The sequence below is a fragment of the Heliangelus exortis genome, chromosome 4 (assembly GCF_036169615.1).
Source record: "Heliangelus exortis chromosome 4, bHelExo1.hap1, whole genome shotgun sequence".
NCBI lineage: Eukaryota > Metazoa > Chordata > Aves > Apodiformes > Trochilidae > Heliangelus > Heliangelus exortis.
Genome location: NC_092425.1, coordinates 7,447,494 through 7,468,669, shown reverse-complemented (window position 1 = coordinate 7,468,669; position 21,176 = coordinate 7,447,494). Strand labels below are relative to the sequence as shown.

General features: G+C 40.5%; 1 protein-coding gene across 1 annotated transcript in view; it reads left to right on the top strand.

Annotated features, from left to right (window-relative positions):
* The window catches only part of GRID2 (glutamate ionotropic receptor delta type subunit 2), a 683,099-nt gene that overhangs the window by 582,535 nt on the left and 79,388 nt on the right, over positions 1-21,176 (top strand). Inside the window, exons 12-13 of the mRNA XM_071742831.1 lie at positions 2,639-2,777; positions 10,837-11,032. Of these exons, the coding sequence (XP_071598932.1) occupies positions 2,639-2,777; positions 10,837-11,032 (335 nt within the window). The remainder of the gene's footprint in view (positions 1-2,638; positions 2,778-10,836; positions 11,033-21,176) is intronic.

Sequence of the window (21,176 nt, the reverse complement as noted above, 5' to 3'; positions counted from 1 at the left end):
TTAGGGTAAGTTGTCAGGGTGCAGGAAGCATTTTAGCAAACAGTACAATAGAACAAGGCTGTATCTCATTAAGTCTCCCAATAGATGCCAAAGAAATGATACTGTGGCATTAAAAGATGTCCCTTGATTTTTGTTTTTTTCTTTCTTTCTTTGGGAAAAGTGGACTGCTCTGCCTGTACTGCTTAAAAATCAGGCACCTGTGCAGTGGTGGTATCAGTCTTGTTTTAGATTGAAGTTTAGATGGTTGAAGACTTTAGGGGCAGGAGAGGTGTATTATTTTGATACTGGTTTATTTGTGTTAAAAAAAGGAAAGACAACAGTGAATACTGGGGGCAACCTTGCTGAAGTATGGGAAAACTGCACTGTATGAACTGCAGGGGGTCTGTGATGGCTTTCGTGCTCACTTGTTGCACAGCATCCTCCCCTAACAAAGAGAAGGCAGGTGTGTGACTTTTAGTGGTCCTCTCTTTTAAGACATTCAGTTTAAATAAAAATTGTGAGAACGTGAAGTTTTACTTATTTAAGCTGAAAATGGAAGATGCAAAAATGTCCAGGATCATTGCCTGCTTCTCTGTCATTCTGCCCATTTCAATTCAGTATGAAGATTACCTGCAGGGACTGACACCTGAAAGTTAAGAGGATAGACAGCCTTTTCCAATTAATTGATAGAGCTTCCTGATCTTTCCTTCTTATTAAGAAGAATTTTTAAATAAAGAATTCCAAAGGCATTGTAAAAACTTTTGTAAATTAGAGATATTGTACTGAGATACCTTAAAATTTATGTAGCAGAGAAAACCCAAATTTTCAGATATTGATGTTCAGCTTTGAAGGCCCTTATATTGGAATAATACCTCCTTATCTGATCAGTACATTCTTATTTCTGTTAATTACAGGGCATCTTGGTAAGAAATGGAACTTTATTTCTGACTGCACAGATCTAATATAGAATTATAAGATAGTTTGGTTTGAAAGGGACCTTAAAGATCTCCTAGTTCCAACCTCCCTGCATGGGCAGGGATACCTCCCACTAGACCAGATTGCTCAAAGCTCCATCCAGCCTGGCCTTGAACATTTCCAGGGAGGGTGCTCCCACAATTTCTCTGGGCAACTTGTGCCTCACCATCCTCACAGTGAAGAATTTCTTTCTAATGTCTAACCTAAATCTACCCTCTTGCAGTGTAAGACTGTCCCCCCCATCCTATCAGTACATGATCCTGCAAAAAGTCATACAGTCATATATATAAAAGGCTCATAGATAGATAATGTCATTCAATACTGGAATTCTTAAAAGGCAAAGAATCTCAATACTTATATACCAGAAATATAAATTAATGGGAACAGTTATTATTTCACATATGGTACAACTTCACATCACTGAAGTAGGGAAAAAAGCTTCAGATTTCTTTACTGTATGGTGATGCAGGTTCCCAATGCTTTGTACAGGTAGGATAAACTTTGAACAGTAAGGTGATCCTTCATATTCAAAGCATTGATTAAATGTCTGGTTTGTATACAGAACTGAAAATTATTTGTATGCAGAATAGGAATACTTTTAATTTCTATTCCCTTTATATCTACTTGCTGGGAAAATGTGTAGGTTTTATGTTTTTAGGCAAGTAGGGAGACAGCACAAAATACTTTTAGATGGCTACATCTGTAGCAAGCTGCTTTTACAAATCCAAGGCATTGTACCATCATAAGAGTTTGCATCTGAGAAAGCTGTCTCCAAAATAATGATAACTTTTCAAAATGCTGAGCAGAAGGGGGAAAGGAAAAGGGTGAATTTCTTGAGAAGCTGACTGAGTTTTTCTTCCCTTCACCTGCTCTCACTAGTTACTGGTGGCTGTGTCAAAATCTATATTGCAGACAAAATGGGTATTTTTAAAATGACGAATTTCCTTACATCTAAAAGTCTGTTATTTGTGTGTTTTTAACTGAAAGAGTTCTTTCAAAGACTATGAACCAGTGATTTTGGGGTTAGACATGTAAATAAAAAGTAATGCTTCTCATGGCTTTCTGAGCTGGGCTCTGGTCACACAAGCAGTGTTATGCAGCTCATTTTGATAGGTTTAATTGTTGCTAAGGTTTTGCTGGGTTTTAAAGTTAAGTAACTATGGGAATACAGAAAACAATTGTGTGTTCTTCAAAACATGTTTTGGGGCTTTTTTTGCATGCCCAAGTTCACTTGCAGCAAGTTGAATACATACATATGGTTCCCATGAGCATCTGCTTGGTTACAGAACTGTGAAAAGTAATTATGTTTTTATGGGGTTTTTTTAAACTTTATTTAAGTAATTTTTGATTATTGAGAACCTAAAGTTTGTAGATAAGATCTTTAAGGAAAGAACATTGTAAGAATTTACTTCTGCTGTTTTGTTCTGAAATCCTGAAGTCTATTTCCATTTCTGGACACTACTAGCAGATGAATTGCAATTAAAGGCACAATAGGAAAAGAGATTAAATCCAACAATGGTGACTGGCAGTGTGGGCTTCCTTTACTACTTTTCACTGCACAGCTTTAGTAAACTGCTTGACTCAGTTGACCTTGGGGGCTTGTTCTCCTGCACAATGCATGAGCAATGAGGACCTGGGTTTCCTTCTCCAAATGAAAACTCTTACTTTTCCTTCTTCCTCACAGGAGGGGAGGTTCCTTACACAACCCTGGCAACCCGACTGATGATGGGAGCTTGGTGGCTTTTTGCTTTGATTGTCATCTCCTCCTACACGGCCAACCTAGCAGCCTTCCTCACCATCACACGCATTGAGAACTCCATCCAGTAAGTTGATGAAGATTTAATTCAAGGAGAGGAGGGTGAACACACACACAGACACACAAAAGGAATGCAAATGTTCTACTTAAATGGAGAAAACAAAGAAATTCTTATGATCCTGAGAAGTAGTTTGAAAGCTAAAAAATAACAATGTACCATATGTTGCCAGTGTCCCTGGGGACACTTTCTCTTTAGGATCAGAATTGTTGGCCTCTGCCAAATTCTGTGGCACGTGTACACACAGACAGAATTTGAAAGCAGCAACTGAGTTGGAGATAACCAGTACATCAGTATTTGAAATGGGAAAATATGCTACCATGTGTTTTCAGGCTATGCTTTCCATTCCAATGCATCCCACAATACTTGTGCTCTGACACTTTGATAAGGAAGTCTATGGGGAACTCAACACTGAATATTGCCAAGGCAGAGGTTTATTAATAAGAAGAAACAAAAATTCACTTACTGGTAATTTTTGCTCCTTCTGCTCCCAGCTTGCTGTCTTACTACATTTACAGCTCATATTGTTCTCTTTTTTCTCTCTGTCATTTATTTTGTTTCATGCCTCCCTGACAGGAATTTCCTTGTCTTCTCCTATTCCTTTTATGGTGACCTGTTTTTCTGTCACACATTTCTGTCATTTTTTTCAGACCATCTTATCTCTCCATTCCACAGGAAACTTTCTAGGTCTTGTACCCTCTTTCTCTGCCCTTCTCTTTCCCAGTCTCCTCTCCTTCAGCAAGCTGCATGCTGAGTTATCCTTGCTCCCACTATTCCAGAGACCTCCCTCACCCCAGAACCCTTGGATCAGAGCAGAGACCAGAAAATACAGGGAAGCATCAGATAGCCAAGCATGCCAAGGGGCAGCTGGCCATTTTTCCTTTCCTTTTAATCTTGAGCCTATAAATCCATGACAGTATGTGAGAGTTTCAAAGTTAGCCTTTTCCATAAGGCATTCTTTGCAAAACTGACAGCATTACCTTCAAGAAAAGAGCATGTTCTGTTGTATATTTCCTTGAGAAAGTTAAAAACCTGATCTTCAAGTCAGGCTCAATTATGACCTTAAGGAAAAGTCTGATTTCTCTCTTCATTAGTTGATTCAAGTCTCTGTCTTCTGTGTATCATCACTTAAGGTCTTGCTGCCTCTAGTTCAGCTGCTTTCCAAATCTAATTACTGTAGAAGTGACAATGAAAGAAATTACTTTTATTCCTCCCACTCTCATCTAATGCCTCTTGAGACCTTGAGTCCCTGGTGTAGAAAGGGCAAGGGGAGCCTTGGCCTCCTCTAAGTTCATAGCTTAAGTTCAGTCATTGCCAGCCAGTCCCCAGGGTCTCACAGAGGCATTTTTCCTCTAGTTCAGGGGTTTTTACATACTAAAACCAATCCAGGCTTTACCAGCACAAAGGCCAGGACACATCTGCTATACCAGCCAAGTTATATTTGGGATTGGAAGCCAAAGCTCAGACCCAAGAGCAGAAGCAGCTCTGAGTGCATCATTAGGAGCATCCTCTCACTGCATAAACTCCATCTCTTTCTGCTTGCTCCTCAGGCTGGGGGGGTGTAGAGAGAGGGAAGCTGGGGTCCCATAGCCCAAATTTCCCAGGCATTGCCAGTCCGTATGCATTTCCAGTTGAAAAATAGGTGTCTATGGTTGTTATATTTCCTTTTTTGGACTAAAAATCTCAATGCTTCCATCTAGTAGAGCACTAAGACAAAACCATGTAAACCAGATGAGAATTGCATAAGCAAATCATTCCCCTGATACAGCTCCATTACCAGTTAAATCAAGGACCCTCTTCTTTTGACATCATGACTTTGAAGAACAGATTTTGAGATCATGTTGTTCTGCAGAGGTATTTTGACACAACCTAACTGTTTGACTTGGTTTAGTCCCAATTATAATTCCTTTACAATTCATGGGGAAGTAAAATTATATTCTGCATCAATTTTTGTCAACACTGATCTTGAGGCTTGAGTGTGGTTAATTTTTTAAGTTTAAAAGGCTTTATATTTGATAAACAAGCATCAAGAAAAAGCCTGGGATTTTGTACATGCAAAAGAAATAATTATGATATATTCAGTCGTTCAGTTTGCCCTTGCAAATATGAAATATACCTCTGCCTCCTTCTTTGAAATTATATCACTTCTAGTTTTGAAGTAGTCCAGAAAAAAATGTCCAAATTACTGTGACAAATGTCTGAGTTTTCTTATCATGTGTAAAAAAAGTATTAAATTATAGCTTGAGTACATTTTATTCATCTTCAGTTTTTTCTTGCACTTTATTATGATGTCACTAGAAAACCCTCAGTAGAGTTCTGAGTTTATTATGTACATTTGGGACTACATTGGTCTTCGTGCTGCATTATTTATGGGCAAAGCCACTGAAAATGTTTTATTCAGTAGAAAATGTTGCAGCTGGAAAGCTCCTGGAATGAAAGAATGGAGACATTTTTCAACAGCTCTTGCAGCTCAAAAAATACAATAATAAGATCTGTTAAGTATCCATTAGGGAATGAAGTTATCCTAACTATGGTGGGAGTGTAAAACTTTAGTTTACAAAACTGGCAGAATTGGAATTCAACCCAGCACAAAAGAGAGGGGCTGTTTGTTTACTAAGCTGAATTACTGCAAAGTGGGAAACATGAGTAAGCAATAAAGAAAAAAGCTGATGCCCTTTATTATTTCTTTTAACAGATCAAATTGTACCTTGGGGAGCTTTGAAGGCCAGAATGGAAATGAGTTTAAGTATTTAAAGAAAAAACAGCCAGATTCTGCTCATAGTGCTATTCAACCAACTTCAGAGAAGTCAGAAAAAGGGAAAGAAATTGGAGTAGATCTTTGCTGTATAACCTCACTTAAAGTTAGTGGCATTTTTCTCTTCTTAATTGATTCATGAGGATCAAATTGGTACAATTTAAAAAGAACCTTATAGGAAATAGAATAAAAGGGGATCCTTTTCCATACAGATGGCTACTCTTAGTATCTTTGGGAGCTCAGCTTTTCATCTTATGCCAACAGGCAGCATGAGGAATAGAGGCAGACAAATCATGAAGCAGTTCCTTGTTGCATCTCGTGTTCACACTTGACCCACATTGTAGGTGACATTTAAATCAAAACAGTCAGCATTTCAAATGCAAAACATTGTGGCAGCAAAGCAAAGCATAATTTCTGTTCCTTAAATCTTTAAATCATTGTCTCAAATGCAACAAGAATGAATAGTAAGTAAGAATGACTTGTCTTGGCAAATGCCAAATAAATTGGGATGTCTCAAGATAGTTCTCATAAATGCTGATGCTGTGAATTTCATCACTGATCCAGTATTCCCATGAATGTGTTTTATGATTTCTTTAGGACAGAATTAGAGTCCATTGCAAAATTGAGTTCCTATCTAGTGTGGATAACAGTATCAGAATCTGGGCATCAAAGGATACCCTGTAGGAATTAATCAACTCAGCAAATACTTTATCCTTATTTTGAGATCTGGTGTGGCAGCCATGTGGTGAGACAGGGTGCCATAGTGAGGCTGGAGTTTCATACCTCCATTAGATGTACTTGATATGAGACTGTTTTAATCCACAAATAAATGTAGATCAAGCAGTGTGTAACCTACAAACCAAACTGGAGGCAAAGTACTTATAAAAATCTTTTCTTCTGGAAAGGCACCCCAATAGCTTAATAATTTTATTAGTTGTGTCAAGGTTGGTCATTTCTCTGTGTTTTCTTGTATCTTATCTGCTAGGGTGTGAATGTCATACCAGTAGTCTGCAGAATTACAGGTTATAAAGAACAATTTCTGAAGGAGGTCATATATATTATGCTCCCATTTGACATGTTCATGTGAGGGGATGAAGTCACTGATGTGATAGGATTTTTTCCATTTTTGCAGCTTGCCTACTCAGCAGCATGCACATATGTACCCTTCAGAGGCTGCAAAATTTCTTTCTCACTCCTCAGCAGGGGGTCAGGTGAACTAAAACTTGGGGTTTACTGCTGCCAGCAGTGTTTAGTGCATCTGTAGAGCTTACACTCCTGCTCTTGTCCTCTTGCCATCACCTTCTCAGCACAGAGCAGCACCTGCAGCTGTGAAAAGAGGCCGAGCAAGGCAGCTGAGAGGCATCCTCTGTTTTAGGATAGTAAAGAAGGGCAGACTGCAGTTAATGCCAAACTTGGCAGCTTCAAAATGCCTTTCTGAAGGCATTGACATAATTCTCCTTGTTGTTATTTCCCTGCTGGTGATGCCTTTGTGTGTGATGGCACTCCTGCTTTCTTCTCAGGCTGCTCATAGTTCACTTCTCGTACCTAACTGTGGTACCCTTCTGAAATAACAGATCGTGTCTTGTGTTGGTTTTACCTTTCTGTAAAAAAAAGCTGCATCAAAGCTGCTTTTATAATCACAGGATACACAGAGGAACTCTCTTCTGTTCTGTTTCTAGCTGTTCTGTTTTGTGGCAGTAGCTATAGGTATCATTTATATACCAGGCAGCAATAGTATTTCAGAAAAATGCTTTGTCGCTTGTTATATTAGAAATTACATGTCTATTCAGAGTCTTATAAAATAAGGATTGCAATTTTGCTAGGCATTGTCACTAGAAATTGGAGACTCAGTAAGTATTTTATAGGCTTTTTTAGCAATCTATGTGACAACACAGCAATTACAGGACATTACAAGATGCATTCCGTGACAGTTTGTTGAACTTGTGAGCGCTGCCAGCAGACACACAAGTGTCTTGGTGGCAGCAGCAGTAACACAGAGTGCATGACTCTGGTATGGTGCATTTAATTATTAGTGCCTTTCATCAGTGATGTTGATGACAGACAGACAGACAGACTGTCAATGCAGCTGTAACACACTTAGTTCTATGCCAGCCTTTCCCTAATGGGGAAGCAGGGAGAAATTCTCACTAAGACTCAGGATGCCTGTCTGCAGAGGTGCTCTCCAGCCTGGCTTCTTGCAAAGGGGAGTTATTCTTCCCAAGTGAAGGGCTTTGCAGTTCTCTTTGATGAATTTCACACCATTCAGCATATTCCTCCAACGTTCCCAGGTCCACCTGGATGGCAGCCTGTCCTTGAGCAATAGGCTTGTACCTAACATCACCTGGTCTGCAACCTGGACAAGAGGGTGCTTACCTCCTCCAGGTGTAAAGACATTTGGCAAGTTAGATCTTTGTGTTAGTCCTGTTACCAGCCTCCAGGGTAGGTACCCTGTGAGCCTGATTATCCAACCAAGAATTTATCCATTTGATTTCCCACCCAGCCAGACCTAATTGCTTTATTTGGATACAAGGATATTGCAGGAGACAATACTGAAAGCCTTGCTAAAATTAAGGTAAACTACATCCATTTCTCTGTTCTGGTCCACAACAGAAGTCATTTTACTGGGGAAGACAATCAGATTGGTCAGGCATGACTTACTGAATTTACCTTTGATAAATCAGTATTGACTGCTCCCGCTCAGCTGCTTCTCCTTTATGTGCTCAGAAATGTGCTCTGAGAGGACTCACTCCATGATGTAGGATGACCAGCCTTAATTCCATAAATCTTCTTTATCTTTTCTTTTTAATATAATCTGGGCATTTACTTTCTCTGGTGGTCAGGGGTCTTTTTCAGTCTCCTTCACCTTTCAAAAATTAAGGCAAGCAGCCTTGTAAGATCATGTCTCTCAGCTTACTTTGATGCAGCCTGCCAGGTCCCACGGAATTCCATGGATCCAGTGCTCTCCTTGCCTTGTCTGGTTGGGATTTACCTGACCAGCTATTGCTGGTTGCCTCCTTGAACCCTGCCTCTAGTCACAGAAATATGGGAGACCTTGTTGGGGAAGAGTGGTGCAAAGAAGGCATTGAGTACCCCAGGCTTAGCTCTGTCTGCTGTCTCCCTCACCACTCCATGCTTTCCTTTTTCAGCCTTTATTTCTACAAAATCTCTTCTTGTTGCTTTTGAAGCCCCTCAAGAACATCCACTCAAGCTGAGTATAGGCTTTTCTGATGCTGTCCTGGGTTGCCAGGAATTTTCTTCTAAATTCCTACTGTGTAGCCTTTCCATACTTTGTCTTCTGCACATTGTTTGATGAGATTAAGGCCTTTTTTAATTTTGGGGGATATTTTAGAACTTCCAAAGTGTAATAGATGATTGAACCACTTTCCCCAGAGAATTTACCTGGTGGCTATGTCTAATCTTCAAGACTGATCTTTGATATCTATAAATCCTCTTGTCAGTTTATTTATCAAACCTCTAAGTATTACTTCTTAACAGTTTACTTTTGTAATTCCTCTGATTACACTAAAGTCTTTAAAAAATATTGTCTGCTTCACTTTCATGCAGTGGCTTTAATGAGGTTCCACATTTTTGCTTACTGCTCAGCCATTTCATGTTTATCTGAACTTGATAATTTTTATTTTTAGGGTGGGTTTTTTGCTTTTCAATTAGAAATTAGCTGGAGCTCCTGATACCTCAGTCTACTGCAGTCTCACATTTTTCTTCCTGGAAAAGGGCATGTCTCAGTCCTCTGGTAGAAGACAAATATACTTGATTTCAGGAAAAGCTTTATCTACCAGCTCTTCTTTGACAATCCCAGATGTGTACAGATCCTTTGCAGGTTCGCTGCTGCTTATTTTCTTGAAGAAGGATTCCATCTTGCTGGAGAAAGAGGAGAGGATTGTGGAGGTTTTAATACCATTAGTTATTTGCTCTTCAAAAGTAGAGTTATCCCTTTCTTATATTTGCTGTATGTTGCCTGCTTAGAATTTAGCTGTTCAATATTTCTCTAAGCCCGGGTGTCTGAATTTCAAAGGATTTCTTTTTGACTCACCTAACCTCTTGCCATTGAGCTCTATTGATTTCTTCTTTTCCTGCTTTCTCTTGTGTTCAGAGGCATGCATATCCTTTGAGATCTGATGCCTCTTTTCTTCAGTGCTATCCCTATAACACCTAAGAATCCTTTTTTTTTTTTTCTCTTTAGAGCCTTTTTCACTGTCTTCTATATTTACATGTTTCAGGAACAAACTTAGAGTTTGATGAGTTTCCTACATTTATAGTTGCATTTTTTTGTGACTATTATAATTTGGTATTGCCTACTTTAGGACAGCATTAAGCCCCTTGTTTTGTTCTTAGGTGTCAACCACTAGATTTGTACAGTTTATAGAAAGTTAATTTGTGCTGGGAAAGCTGTAATGGGTTTTAGGGAGTAGACAGATTGCAGTAGTTATTTTGAAACTTTAATGAATGCCATTAAAGAACCAAAGGTACAGACCTATTCTATAGGACAGAAAAATAAAGGCTAGAAGGTAAGAAGACTTTAAAGGGTTCTATTATAATTTTTTAAATCCCAAGCACGGTTGACAATACCATTATCTGGGATGCTTCAGAAATTTCTAAACTGGTGTATTTTTCTTGTTGGGAATGGATAAGACTAGAAAAGGAGAACAAATTCACCGGACTAAGTAACATGCACAGGCAGTGGTGAAAAGGCTGTTCTTAAAATCACAACAAAAACTTCCTTTTGCTAAAAATAATGTAGGATGTGACCTATGTGTCTGGTGCATAGTTCAGTGCAGGAATACCTCCAAAAAGCTGCTCTTCACTTTGTAACCCAGGAGCACATAGAAGTACTCAGCCCACATGCTTTTTGGGTTAGATTTGATGAATCCTGCTGCTAACTTCCCAGCAGCGGGGTCTGTGGTGCCACCATAACCTTGTAAGCAGTTACCAGCTCTCATTGAGCTTGCTGTGTATGGCTGGAGGTCCTGTAATGCTCTTGCTTCTCCTTTCTCCCTGCTAAAAGGAGTTTAGCATTTGACAGCATCCTCTAACTCCTTCTCTTCCCCTTTCATCCATTTTTTTTTCCACCTCTTCCTTTCACTCTGTCTTCCTCCTTGTGCCTTAAAGCATAAAACCAATTTTTCAGTCTCACTTTGTCTTTTAAGAAAAGAAGGAAAAAAAAACCCCAAGGAATAAAAAAAACTGGCTTGACAGCCATCTTCCTAAGTGTTACCTTTTGCTTGCCTGCAGCTTCTCCCTCTTGAAAACGAGGCTTCAAGTCTCCTGTGTCTCTTTTCTTCACCAACAATCCAGGTCTTTCCAGGATCTCTCAAGGCAGACGGATATTCCTTATGGGACTGTCTTGGACTCCGCGGTCTACGAGCACGTCCGAGTGAAAGGAATGAATCCTTTTGAGAGGGACAGCATGTATTCCCAGATGTGGAGGATGATTAACAGGAGCAACAGCTCGGAGAACAACGTTGTGGAGTCGACCGCCGGAATTCAAAAGGTAGTGACATGCCTTATTCTTGCTTCCCATTGGAAACTCTCTGCTCTAACACCACATTTACTCAGTCGTTGCTTTTTAACTACAAGTGATGTATTTGCAACCAAGTGGTGATTGTGCCTGGTTACAGTTTCTGCAAGCCCCTTGCATTGGCACAGAGAGTTGGGACTCTCAAGACAAGAGGGCACAAGAGGTCTCAAGTTGTGCCAGGGGAGGCTTAGGTTGGATATTAGGAAAAATTTCTTTACGGAGAGGATGATCAGACATTGGAATGGGCTGCCCAGGGAAGTGGTGGATTCTCCATCCCTGGAGATATTTAAAAAGAGACTGGATGTGGCACTCAGTGCCATGGGCTGGGAACTGCAGCGGGAGTGGATCAAGGGTTGGACTTGATGATCTCTGAGGTCCCTTCCAACCCAGCCAATTCTATGATTCTATGACTATACAGCTTGTTTTCTATGACATTTTAAAATGTAAGTGCCTAGTTTTACTCTGGAAAGTACTTACAGGGGTGACAGATGAATGCATTTGTCAGGATGCAAAATGGGAATAAGAACAGCAGACTTCTAACCTCAGAAGACATGGCTATGTACTGTACCTAGTGGTTAAAGTACTTTTAGTACAAGACATTGATTAATTTATTTTTCTGGACTCCTGACACTGAAAATCTTGGCTTTCAGTGGTAGCTCTGATGTATGTATTTTTAGAGAATTGCAAGCAGAAAAAGATGGCCTGGCTTTAAAGAAGAGTCTGTCTCACAACCACTTTCTGTAGCATGTTTAGCAGTAGGAAAATACTTTGAGAGCAAGAGTCAGTTTTTATAGGCACATCTGTGAATGCAGCAGTTCCTTCCAATGTCTTTGGTTGACAGCTACAGCTTTAATAAGAACACAATTCTGTGAGAGTGACTGTGGGTTAATGAGTGACTGTATACAAACTTTTTCCCTACCATTGTGTCTTCATATTCAAAGTTTTAAATCAAACCTGAGAAATACCATATTTTCTACATTTCGCTTTAAACTTCAAGATGTAAAGATTGATTAGAGCAAATATCCATGAAATTGTATGTTGCCTTGCTTTAAGCTTGCTTTAGAGACTTATAAAAATCTAGACAAACTCTGCCTTTTGTCTCCACCAAAATCTGTTGCCAGGAAAACATGTAATTTCTGTTATTTTAACACTGGATAGAAACATAGAAGAGAGTATGTTAAAAAGAACAATGAAATCACTGGTGACCTCTTGATACTAAAAGAACTACAAAATAACAAACATTCTTTGGAGTTTTAAAAATCACTAATCCACCCTCTGTATAACTGAGATCATATTTTCTCTGAAGGACTTAAGAGTATGAAAGAAGAGGCAGGAGAGGCCCTAGGGAACTGCACTTTTGAAACTCCTGTAGATAAAGGCATAATCTGAAGAAGCAAGGAAAAAAAAAAGACAGCCTGAAGATTTATTGGCTAGAGGAAATTGTGTTTTTTGAGAAAATATATTTTAGCTCTGTTTGTAAGGGGGTGATAAAGCTGGATTTTGCCTTCTGTCCAAAAAAAGCTTCCCTCCCTCTTGTTTGCCTTCCCAAGTTATACTAAGGGTTTCAGAAGAATCAAAAAACAGAGCATATCAAGCACAGCTGTGTTGACTAATGGCTTTCAGCTGAAAAAAACCAACCAGTGGATGATGCTGGCAGGTAATTCCAGATTAGAGTCTTTGATTTCTTGTTCCTGGAAACATGGCTGTTGTCACAAAACCAGCAATATCTGAGTTCTTTAATTTCTCATGCCTCTGCTTCCCGTGAATAAGCACTTTCAAATGAAAAACCAAGTTGTAGCATGTGATCCAGCCAACCTCCCTCCTGTTTTAAAACATCAGAGGACTTAGGCTCCATTGTAATGAACATGCACATTCGTCTGTGTGAGTGCAGTTTCTCTCTTTCTTTCACCTTACAGGAAGAGATAACACAGAAAAAGATCATTTGCCAGTCCCTGTTCACACAGAAGCTCTTGGGAGATTGTATTTGTCCCGCCTAGGAAGAAAGCTGGATAAAGAATGAGTTGCTAACAGCTAATCTTAGGCAAGGAAAATTAATATTTTAAAAGGTAGCCGATAAGAGGCAGAGATTGTAATCTCTGTAAGATACTTCAAAAAAATGGAAACATTTCAGGGGGAAGAATTCATAGGTCCCCTTGGCCTGTTTAAAGACTTTGAAATGTTCATCAGGGTCTTGAACAAATTTAACTGGCCACATCAGAGCTGTTAACCAGATTATAACCCTGGACAAGCTAAGCCAAGAGGTCTCCCTCTGTGCTTCATTTTGTTTCTACCATTAATCAGCAGCTAAGCATGACTGAACAGCAGTTTGTTGAAGTTTTTAGAGGCTGCTACCTCAGCACACATTCCTGGAGTGTCATCTGAGGGCTGAGACTTGAGGAGTGTTTCCCAATGGATACAGAGAAAGGGATTTCCACTGGGCTGCCTAATCACCAGGAAGGGACTTCGGAAGGAGGGACCATGATGCAGATCAACCTGGGGGTAATCACACAGCTCCTACAGGATGAGCAAGGGATCAGCCCCAGCCAGCACGGGGTTAGGAAGGGCAGGTCCTGTCTGACCAACCTGATCTCCTTTTATGATTGGGTGACCCGTCTGGTGGATGAGGGGAAGGCTGTGGATGGAGTCTACCTGGACTTCAGCAAGGCCTTTGACACCGTCTCCCACAGCATTCTCCTGGAAAAGCTGTCAGCCCAGGGCTCAGACAGGAGCACTCTGTGCTGGGTTAGGAACTGCTGGAGGCACCCAGAGAGTGGTGCTGAACGGGGCTGCCTCAAAATGGCGGCCGCTAACCAGTGGTGTCCCCCAGGATCAGTGTTGGGCCCGGTTCTGTTTAATATCTTTATTGATGATGTAGATAAGGGGATTGAGTCCATCATCAGCAAATTTGCAGATGACACTAAGCTGGGGGGAGTGTGGATCAGCTGGAAGGCAGGAGGGCTCTGCAGAGGGACCTGGACAGACTGGAGAGTTGGGCTGATTCCAACGGGATGAGGTTCAACAAGGCCAAGTGCCGGGTCCTGCACTTTGGCCACAACAACCCCATGGGGAGCTCCAGGCTGGGCACAGAGTGGCAGAAAGGGACCTGGGAGTCTGGATTGACAGGAAGCTGAACATGAGCCAGCAGTGTGCCCAGGTGGCCAAGAAGGCCAATGGCATCCTGGCCTGGATCAGAAACAGCGTCGCCAGCAGGTCCAAGGAAGTGATTCTTCCCTCTGTGCTCAGCCCTGGTGAGGCCACACCTCGAGTCCTGTGTCCAGTTCTGGGCCCCTCAGTTCAGGAAGGAGATTGAGGTGCTGGAGCAGGTCCAGAGAAGGGCAACTGGGCTGGTGAAGGGATCCAGCACAAGTCCTATGAGGAGAGGCTGAGGGAGCTGGGGGTGTTCAGCCTGGAGAAGAGGAGGCTCAGAGGAGACCTCATCACTCTCTACAACTCCCTGAAAGGAGGTTGGAGCCAGGGGGGGGTTGGGCTCTTTTCCCAGGCAACTCTCAGCAAGACAAGAGGGCACAAGAGGTCTCAAGTTGTGCCAGGGGAGGTTTAGGTTGGACATTAGAAAGAATTTCTTTACTGAGAGGGTGATCAGACATTGGAATGGGCTGCCCAGGGAAGTGGTGGATTCTCCATCCCTGGAGATATTTAAAAAGAGACTGGATGTGGCACTCAGTGCCATGGGCTGGGAACTGCAGCGGGAGTGGATCAAGGGTTGGACTTGATGATCTCTGAGGTCCCTTCCAACCCAGCCAATTCTATGATTCTATGATGGGGGAGAATTGTGCAGGAAGGATGTTATGGATGCAGTGGATGTGCTTTTGTTTAGCAGCACTCCCTGCTAGACTCTTTCCAAGGTTAAATGTAGGCTTGCAAGTAGCCTTTGCAGAAGAGGCTTTGCCAAATATTTTTGTTATATGTTAAAAATCTTTAGCTTTGTCTTTAGCACATTACGGTGGAGATTTTGGAGAAAATAGCAGTTTAATACCAAAGTACATATAAACAGGGGGAGGAGCAGGGGAATCATCACTCATTTGCTTCTTGCATGATCCCAGTCATTCATCCAGACTAAGTGCTTACTGCACCAGTGACTTGATGTGAATGGCACCTGTGTGAATGAAAATAAAACACAGCCAAAATGACTATGATTGTGTAGCCCCAATTTGCATCAGGCAATCTACCCCTTGAACCTGTTTTTTTTTCCTGGTAGGAGGGCAGGTGAAGCAAGAGAAATAAGATGGAGTCATCTTGATGTTTTAAGTTTTCAGGTATTGATGTTTTTTGGTTCTGTTCTTCTCATAAATCAGGTACATGTGTATCACTGTATGTGATCCTTTCCATCTTTAGTGAATATCCACCATCAAGTCTGCTTAGATAGCAGCTGGTTAGGTTTATTTACCCCAAAGAGAGAGCAGAGCTTTAAGTACCTCAAACAGGAGACAGCAGACACTTTAGATATTTTCTGCCACTCACTGTCTCTTCCTTTCTCAAAAGAGAACAAAAAGCATTTGAAGGGAGGCAAGCATACAGTTGTTTGTGTTCCTGGTCTGTTAAATCAATGTGGATGGGGAGGTAGCCATATTCCTATGTATGCTTGGATTATTCTGGAGAATATTCACCTTTATCTTATTTTTTTTCTTTATTATTCATAAGTGTTTCATGTATTTCAAATTGATTTTCTGTTTTTTCGCATAGGTTATGAAATATGCATCTCATTCTGTCAAAGGAATCTCTATTTTCACAGAAGTTATTTATTCAGAGAGGATTTACAGAGACCTAAGTCATGCCTGCTTAAACATTCATTGAGGAATCCAAGAAAAATCATTTAGGCTTAAACATATCACATTACATACCTCTTTATGTCTTCTTAAAAAGCACATTACCCTGCTTAATCCTTTACAAGCACCACAGGCTTTCCTGTCCTTGGAACTATTCCCATTTAAAATATAATGAAGCACTTCCTTTGTGCCCCTGTTTGCTCTTTCTTCCCTAGTGTATAATAGTGCCTAATGCCCTATCCTCCCCACCTTGTTCCTCTGAACATGATACCATAGCCTACAGCATCTACATTTTTCTCAGCAGTACAAAGTGGAAATTTCCTTTTCCAGGCTGCATGGGCAGAATCCAAATGCATTTGAAGCCTCTGTCTATTTAACTCTGGCTGCAAAATATTTAGCTGGTGGGAAACTTGTGAGTGACTGTCAGGTGAAGTAATGCTTCTGGATGGTGCATTAAAAGAAAACTCCTCTTAGGCTCTCATAATATTTCCTCTTCAACTTCTACAGAGTATCAAAAGGAATTTTGCCTTGAGATTTTGATTTTCTTGTGATCTTGCTTGCATTGCCAGTGGAAACATGCTGAGCCCATTTGTTTTCTGTGGACACTGTGGATGGTACTTTTACCTTCCTGAGAGTACTGTAATAGTAATAATATTGTTTGAACTACCTGTGAATAGGCCATAAAAAAGCTTTGCTGAGGTGATTTGTCTGGGGAAGAAAGAGATAATAATGATTTGCTATTCTGTGATAGAACAAATTATTAATAAATGGACATGGTTTTTCTTGTTTTCAGCAGTAGCAGCAGCATGAAGATTTCTACTGAAAAAAAAAAATCCTGAATTAACTAATTATCATGATTTACTCACAAATTTGATGTTGGAATTGCAATTCTGGTAGCAGATACCCTGACCACACCACAGCAAGATCTAGCTCATATGTGCAAGTCTAGAAAACTTCATTGTGAGCATTTCTGACCACGGAGCTGGCCAAGAAAAAGACAAGGAAAACAAGAGATAACCAAAAGAGACTTTTTGAATATTGGATCTGTACTATGATTCAGAGATTTTACAGTGGCTGGGAAAGGGATGGGAAGCAAAAAAAGGCAAGAGTGTGTAAAAATGCTGAGACTGTACTCCCATCCTACCTATATTTTAATTCTCTACAAGGGATCAGCTACACTATGCAACTGCTGGTTAGCAAACTAATGATCAACCCAGACACTGCTTCCCTTCTGCCTCCAGAGGTGATGCTTCTTGGGCAGATGAGCTGTTCTGTTATTTACTCTACAAGCAATAAGGCTCAGGAGTACCCTTAAGACCTTGATGGGCTCAGCCCCACAGCTGAAGGTGCAATTTAACTATTTTGTAAAAAGCGTAGTCCACAATTTGGAGCCAACAGGTGCCTGAGGGTGTCAAATGCACCAACTCTTCTCCCTTTGTATTATCATGGGTGGCCTTATTTATCATATAGTGTGCTTTGCCTGGAAAGCAACTCTCAACATAAAACCTGAGCCAGATTTACCAGTGAAGTGCTGTTAATAATGACAGGAGGAAAGCCTCATCCACTGGCTCCAGCATGTTTAATGAGTTATAGGTAGCCAACATGTCACTTTGCAGAGGTGGAAGAGTGGGGTATATTACATTGCAAAGCATATTTCTCACAGCCTTGTCACAAATCAGCTTCAGTTTCCATGACCCACAGAAATAATCAGCCTGGAGAAAGATTTATGACTTTTTGTCCCCCCTATAATAATTCTGTGTATCTTTATTTCCGTATCTTCGGCTTAAACAAACTTGCAGCAGTGCAAAGATTTAGGATCCTGACCAGAGAGCACTACAAACACTGGGTGAAGTTATTTTCAGACATTATCAAAAGGGGAACAGTTATCTGGATTAGCTTAGGGAGTCAATGTGTTTTGGACATATAGCAAGTGATCTGTGACAGTTAACAGAGCTTGAGGAAGATTCTCTGCATAGCTTGAAAATGAAATGTAAAAACTTTTCCTGCTGCCTCATTTCCTCAGAATTCAAAGCAGCAAAAGTTTTGCTCTCCCTCAGGAACAGTCCTAAGATCTAACTTTGACTTTCTATAGAGTTTTCAATAGTTTTAACTTGAGTAGAACACCTGTAAAAGTGATTTTGTGCAGGGCTTGCCTTTATTCACATGAAAATGTAGCTCAAATTTGAATCATCCTACAGATGAAGAAATGGAACGACACAGACGTATTCAGTGCAGCAACCAAGTCAGCCAACTAGTGCCAAAATCCTTTTATCTTCCACATTTCCTGGATGTTTTATCTGAGTTCAGTTTCTCCTGTTTCATCTTATATGCTCCCAAACACCCTGTCCACCTCGTGCTCTCACTGCAATGCCAGCCAAGTTGCTCATTGCTGCTTCTTCAAAGTTTAGCCTGCACGCCTCTCAGTCACTTAAACAGCCTCAGATGTCACTGACTGATGTCCTGCTGTGGTACCATGGCATTCAACCTTCCATATCTGCATTTTCTTGCCTTTTCTCTTATCTCTCTCTTATTCTGGAGAATTTTCCAGATTGTTCTGCAGTTTTGGGGGGCTCTCCAAGACCATAGGCTTTTCTATCTGTAGTTCATCCCTGAGTATTCTCAAGTGCAAAACAACTCATCTGGTGGTCCCAGGGAGACAACTTGCAGTTTTGCTTCTCTCACACCAAACTGATATCCTTTTATCTCAAATAAAACTTGTGTGTTCTCTTCTGCAATCTTTTCATGTCTGATGACTAATTTAGTTCAGATTAAAACCTGCAGTAGCTGACCTTGTCATCTTCATTTTCTTTCCTGTGGCTTTCTCTTGCTCAATTATTCCTTCATAGTGAGTCCATTTAAGTTTTGCCAATTTGCCTTCAATTACATGTCTATGATTGACCCATACAACCTCTAGTCCATTGCTTCAGTGGTTTCCTGTATTATTTTCTCTGGTCTTTAACTAGCACTCTTTCTGCATTTTGTTCTGCTGAAAGTGCCCCTTTAAAAAAAAAACAAAAACCAACAACAAAAAAGTTTTCTTAGTTGTCTTGAGTTTCAAGACCCTTCATGGTCAGTTCTGACTCTCCCTGTAGCTTCCTTATTTATGAATTGGAAATCATTTTTGTGAGCTTCCAGTGCAGCTCCTTTTTCAAGCAAGCACTTTTATATCTTCTCCAAGGACTCCTCTGTAAGGTATGAAGTTTTCCCTCAAGACAGGAGTCTTGTCTTCAAACTCCTTTGATATTACACTAACAAAAACATTGACAACTTGGTCTCTGGTGTACTACAATCACTACCCATCAGCTTTGCAGCCCTGTTTTGTTGTTTCTTTATGCTCTTTACCTTCATTTGGCTTGTTTTATGACTTCCAAATAAGAAAGGAGAGAAAAGCTCACATTAGAGTCATGTAAATACCATCATAGATGTGATGGGGTGAAACCAAAGAATAGCCCAGAATGAACTAAATTTATGAACACAACTATTATCAGAGGAAGGGTGTTTCTCAGAAAACAGCCTCTCTTTGTCTGACCTTTCAGCCTTCATCCTCAAAGGAGAACTACAGCCTAACTTCAAAAAAGATGAGCATGGGAGCTTAAGTTCATACCAGTGTGATACAATATAAAAATATAGGGGAGGAAAAATTATTGAGCCATAACTCCTTTTTATCTCTCACTTTCTCCAGCTTCAATGGTGCCAGCTACCTATTTCTCTTGAGTTGTCTCACCAATCAACATAATTACATCAATCTTAGAGACAATTTCTTAATCTTGAAATTTACAGCTTGTTTTCAGATAAAGTTTGTTTGCCTGAAAACTTAATTATTTAGGGGTCCCCCCCTTCTTCTGCTCAAAGGTAATTCTGTCTTAAAACCTTGCTTCACTTAGATCCTTAAATTTTCAAGGCTACAAGTATACACCCATCATGTGTAGCTCTAGGTGCCCAAGTTTCTTTCCTACCTACTGTAGACAGACCTTTCTCTGGAGGTTGAGTGTGCCTAGGATGGAAATCTATTTTTCTTGACAGCTTATTTTGTGCAGTACTTATCAAAACAAGATCATATTCCATGACTAGAAATGGCATTCAAAATTAAAAATAGCAAAATATACCCTGAGGAACTAATTTTGCTTGAATCCTATAAAATTACATTCTGCAGAGAGCTGAGTCCAGACTTTTCAGCTGGAGAAAGGATGGCTGACAGTCATTTGAGGAATGAGCATGGAATAGGGAGGGTCAGAATGGGAAGGGTCCCCACCCCAATGCAAAGCACTTCATGCCTTAGCCTGTTTCTAACCCTATAACCAACTTATTACATGGTAAAACAATGCAGAGAGGAAAAATTATTCCTATATTGGTGAAGATCTCACTTGGGATATCTCTTATGTGGAAGTGGACTGATTAGGATTACAAAATGAGGGAAATACTTAGGGGTATCCATGTCCTGGCAGCAGGAGCCCAGCTCTGCAGAAGTGTGCAGGTAGATGCTACTATAAGGCACACGGTGCATTGCCAGGCATTTGGTCTAAAACAATCTTCGTGCACACACAAAAAGTAAAATTAATTTTGTGTTAAGTATCCCTCAGTCTCTACCTGTAGAGATAAGAATGGGAATTTCCCTTTTTTTTAAAAATTTATTTATTTATGGAGAACTTTGGATATACCTGATAGGTGGAGAAGGTAGGATCATAACACCATGCTCTGACAAGGACTGGATCACAAGATGCAGAGTCACTGCTTGTGACTCCCTGGATGAGGAGCTGGTAGCTGGCAGGGTTTAGTTTATCCCCCTTACATCTCCTTGTGCAACTCTGGGATTTGTTGCCAGAGTAGGATGCACCCCAATGAATTCTGCCACTGTCACTTCTCAATCAGATGAAGCTTTCCCAAACTTGGACTGTTACTTTGAAGCCCAGTTGTAGGCTCACAGCATGCTGGGCTGTACTGGAGACATAGATATCACACACAGATCAGGGGAAGTGCAGATCAATAGATGGAGACAGGAGAGCACAGCTTGCATCAGGCACAGAACTTGGTAATGTACTCACTTTCCTACTTAAATGTTTCCAGCTATCATTTTGGGGTATTAACATATTTTAATAATACCCAAATACACTGTGCATTAACAAATGCAAATGGTGGGATTGAATGTAAGGTTGCTTGAAGGATACATATGACAGAAAAAAAATACATAAATAGAAGTAATGAGAAAGGGATGTATAAAATGTGCTGTATATTCCAACCCTAAAGCATGGCTTGGACTATGAGGCAGCAAATCTGAAATGGTGAGAGGTATAAGAAGTAACAGAGAAATCTTTTTTCATATTTTTGCAGTGATA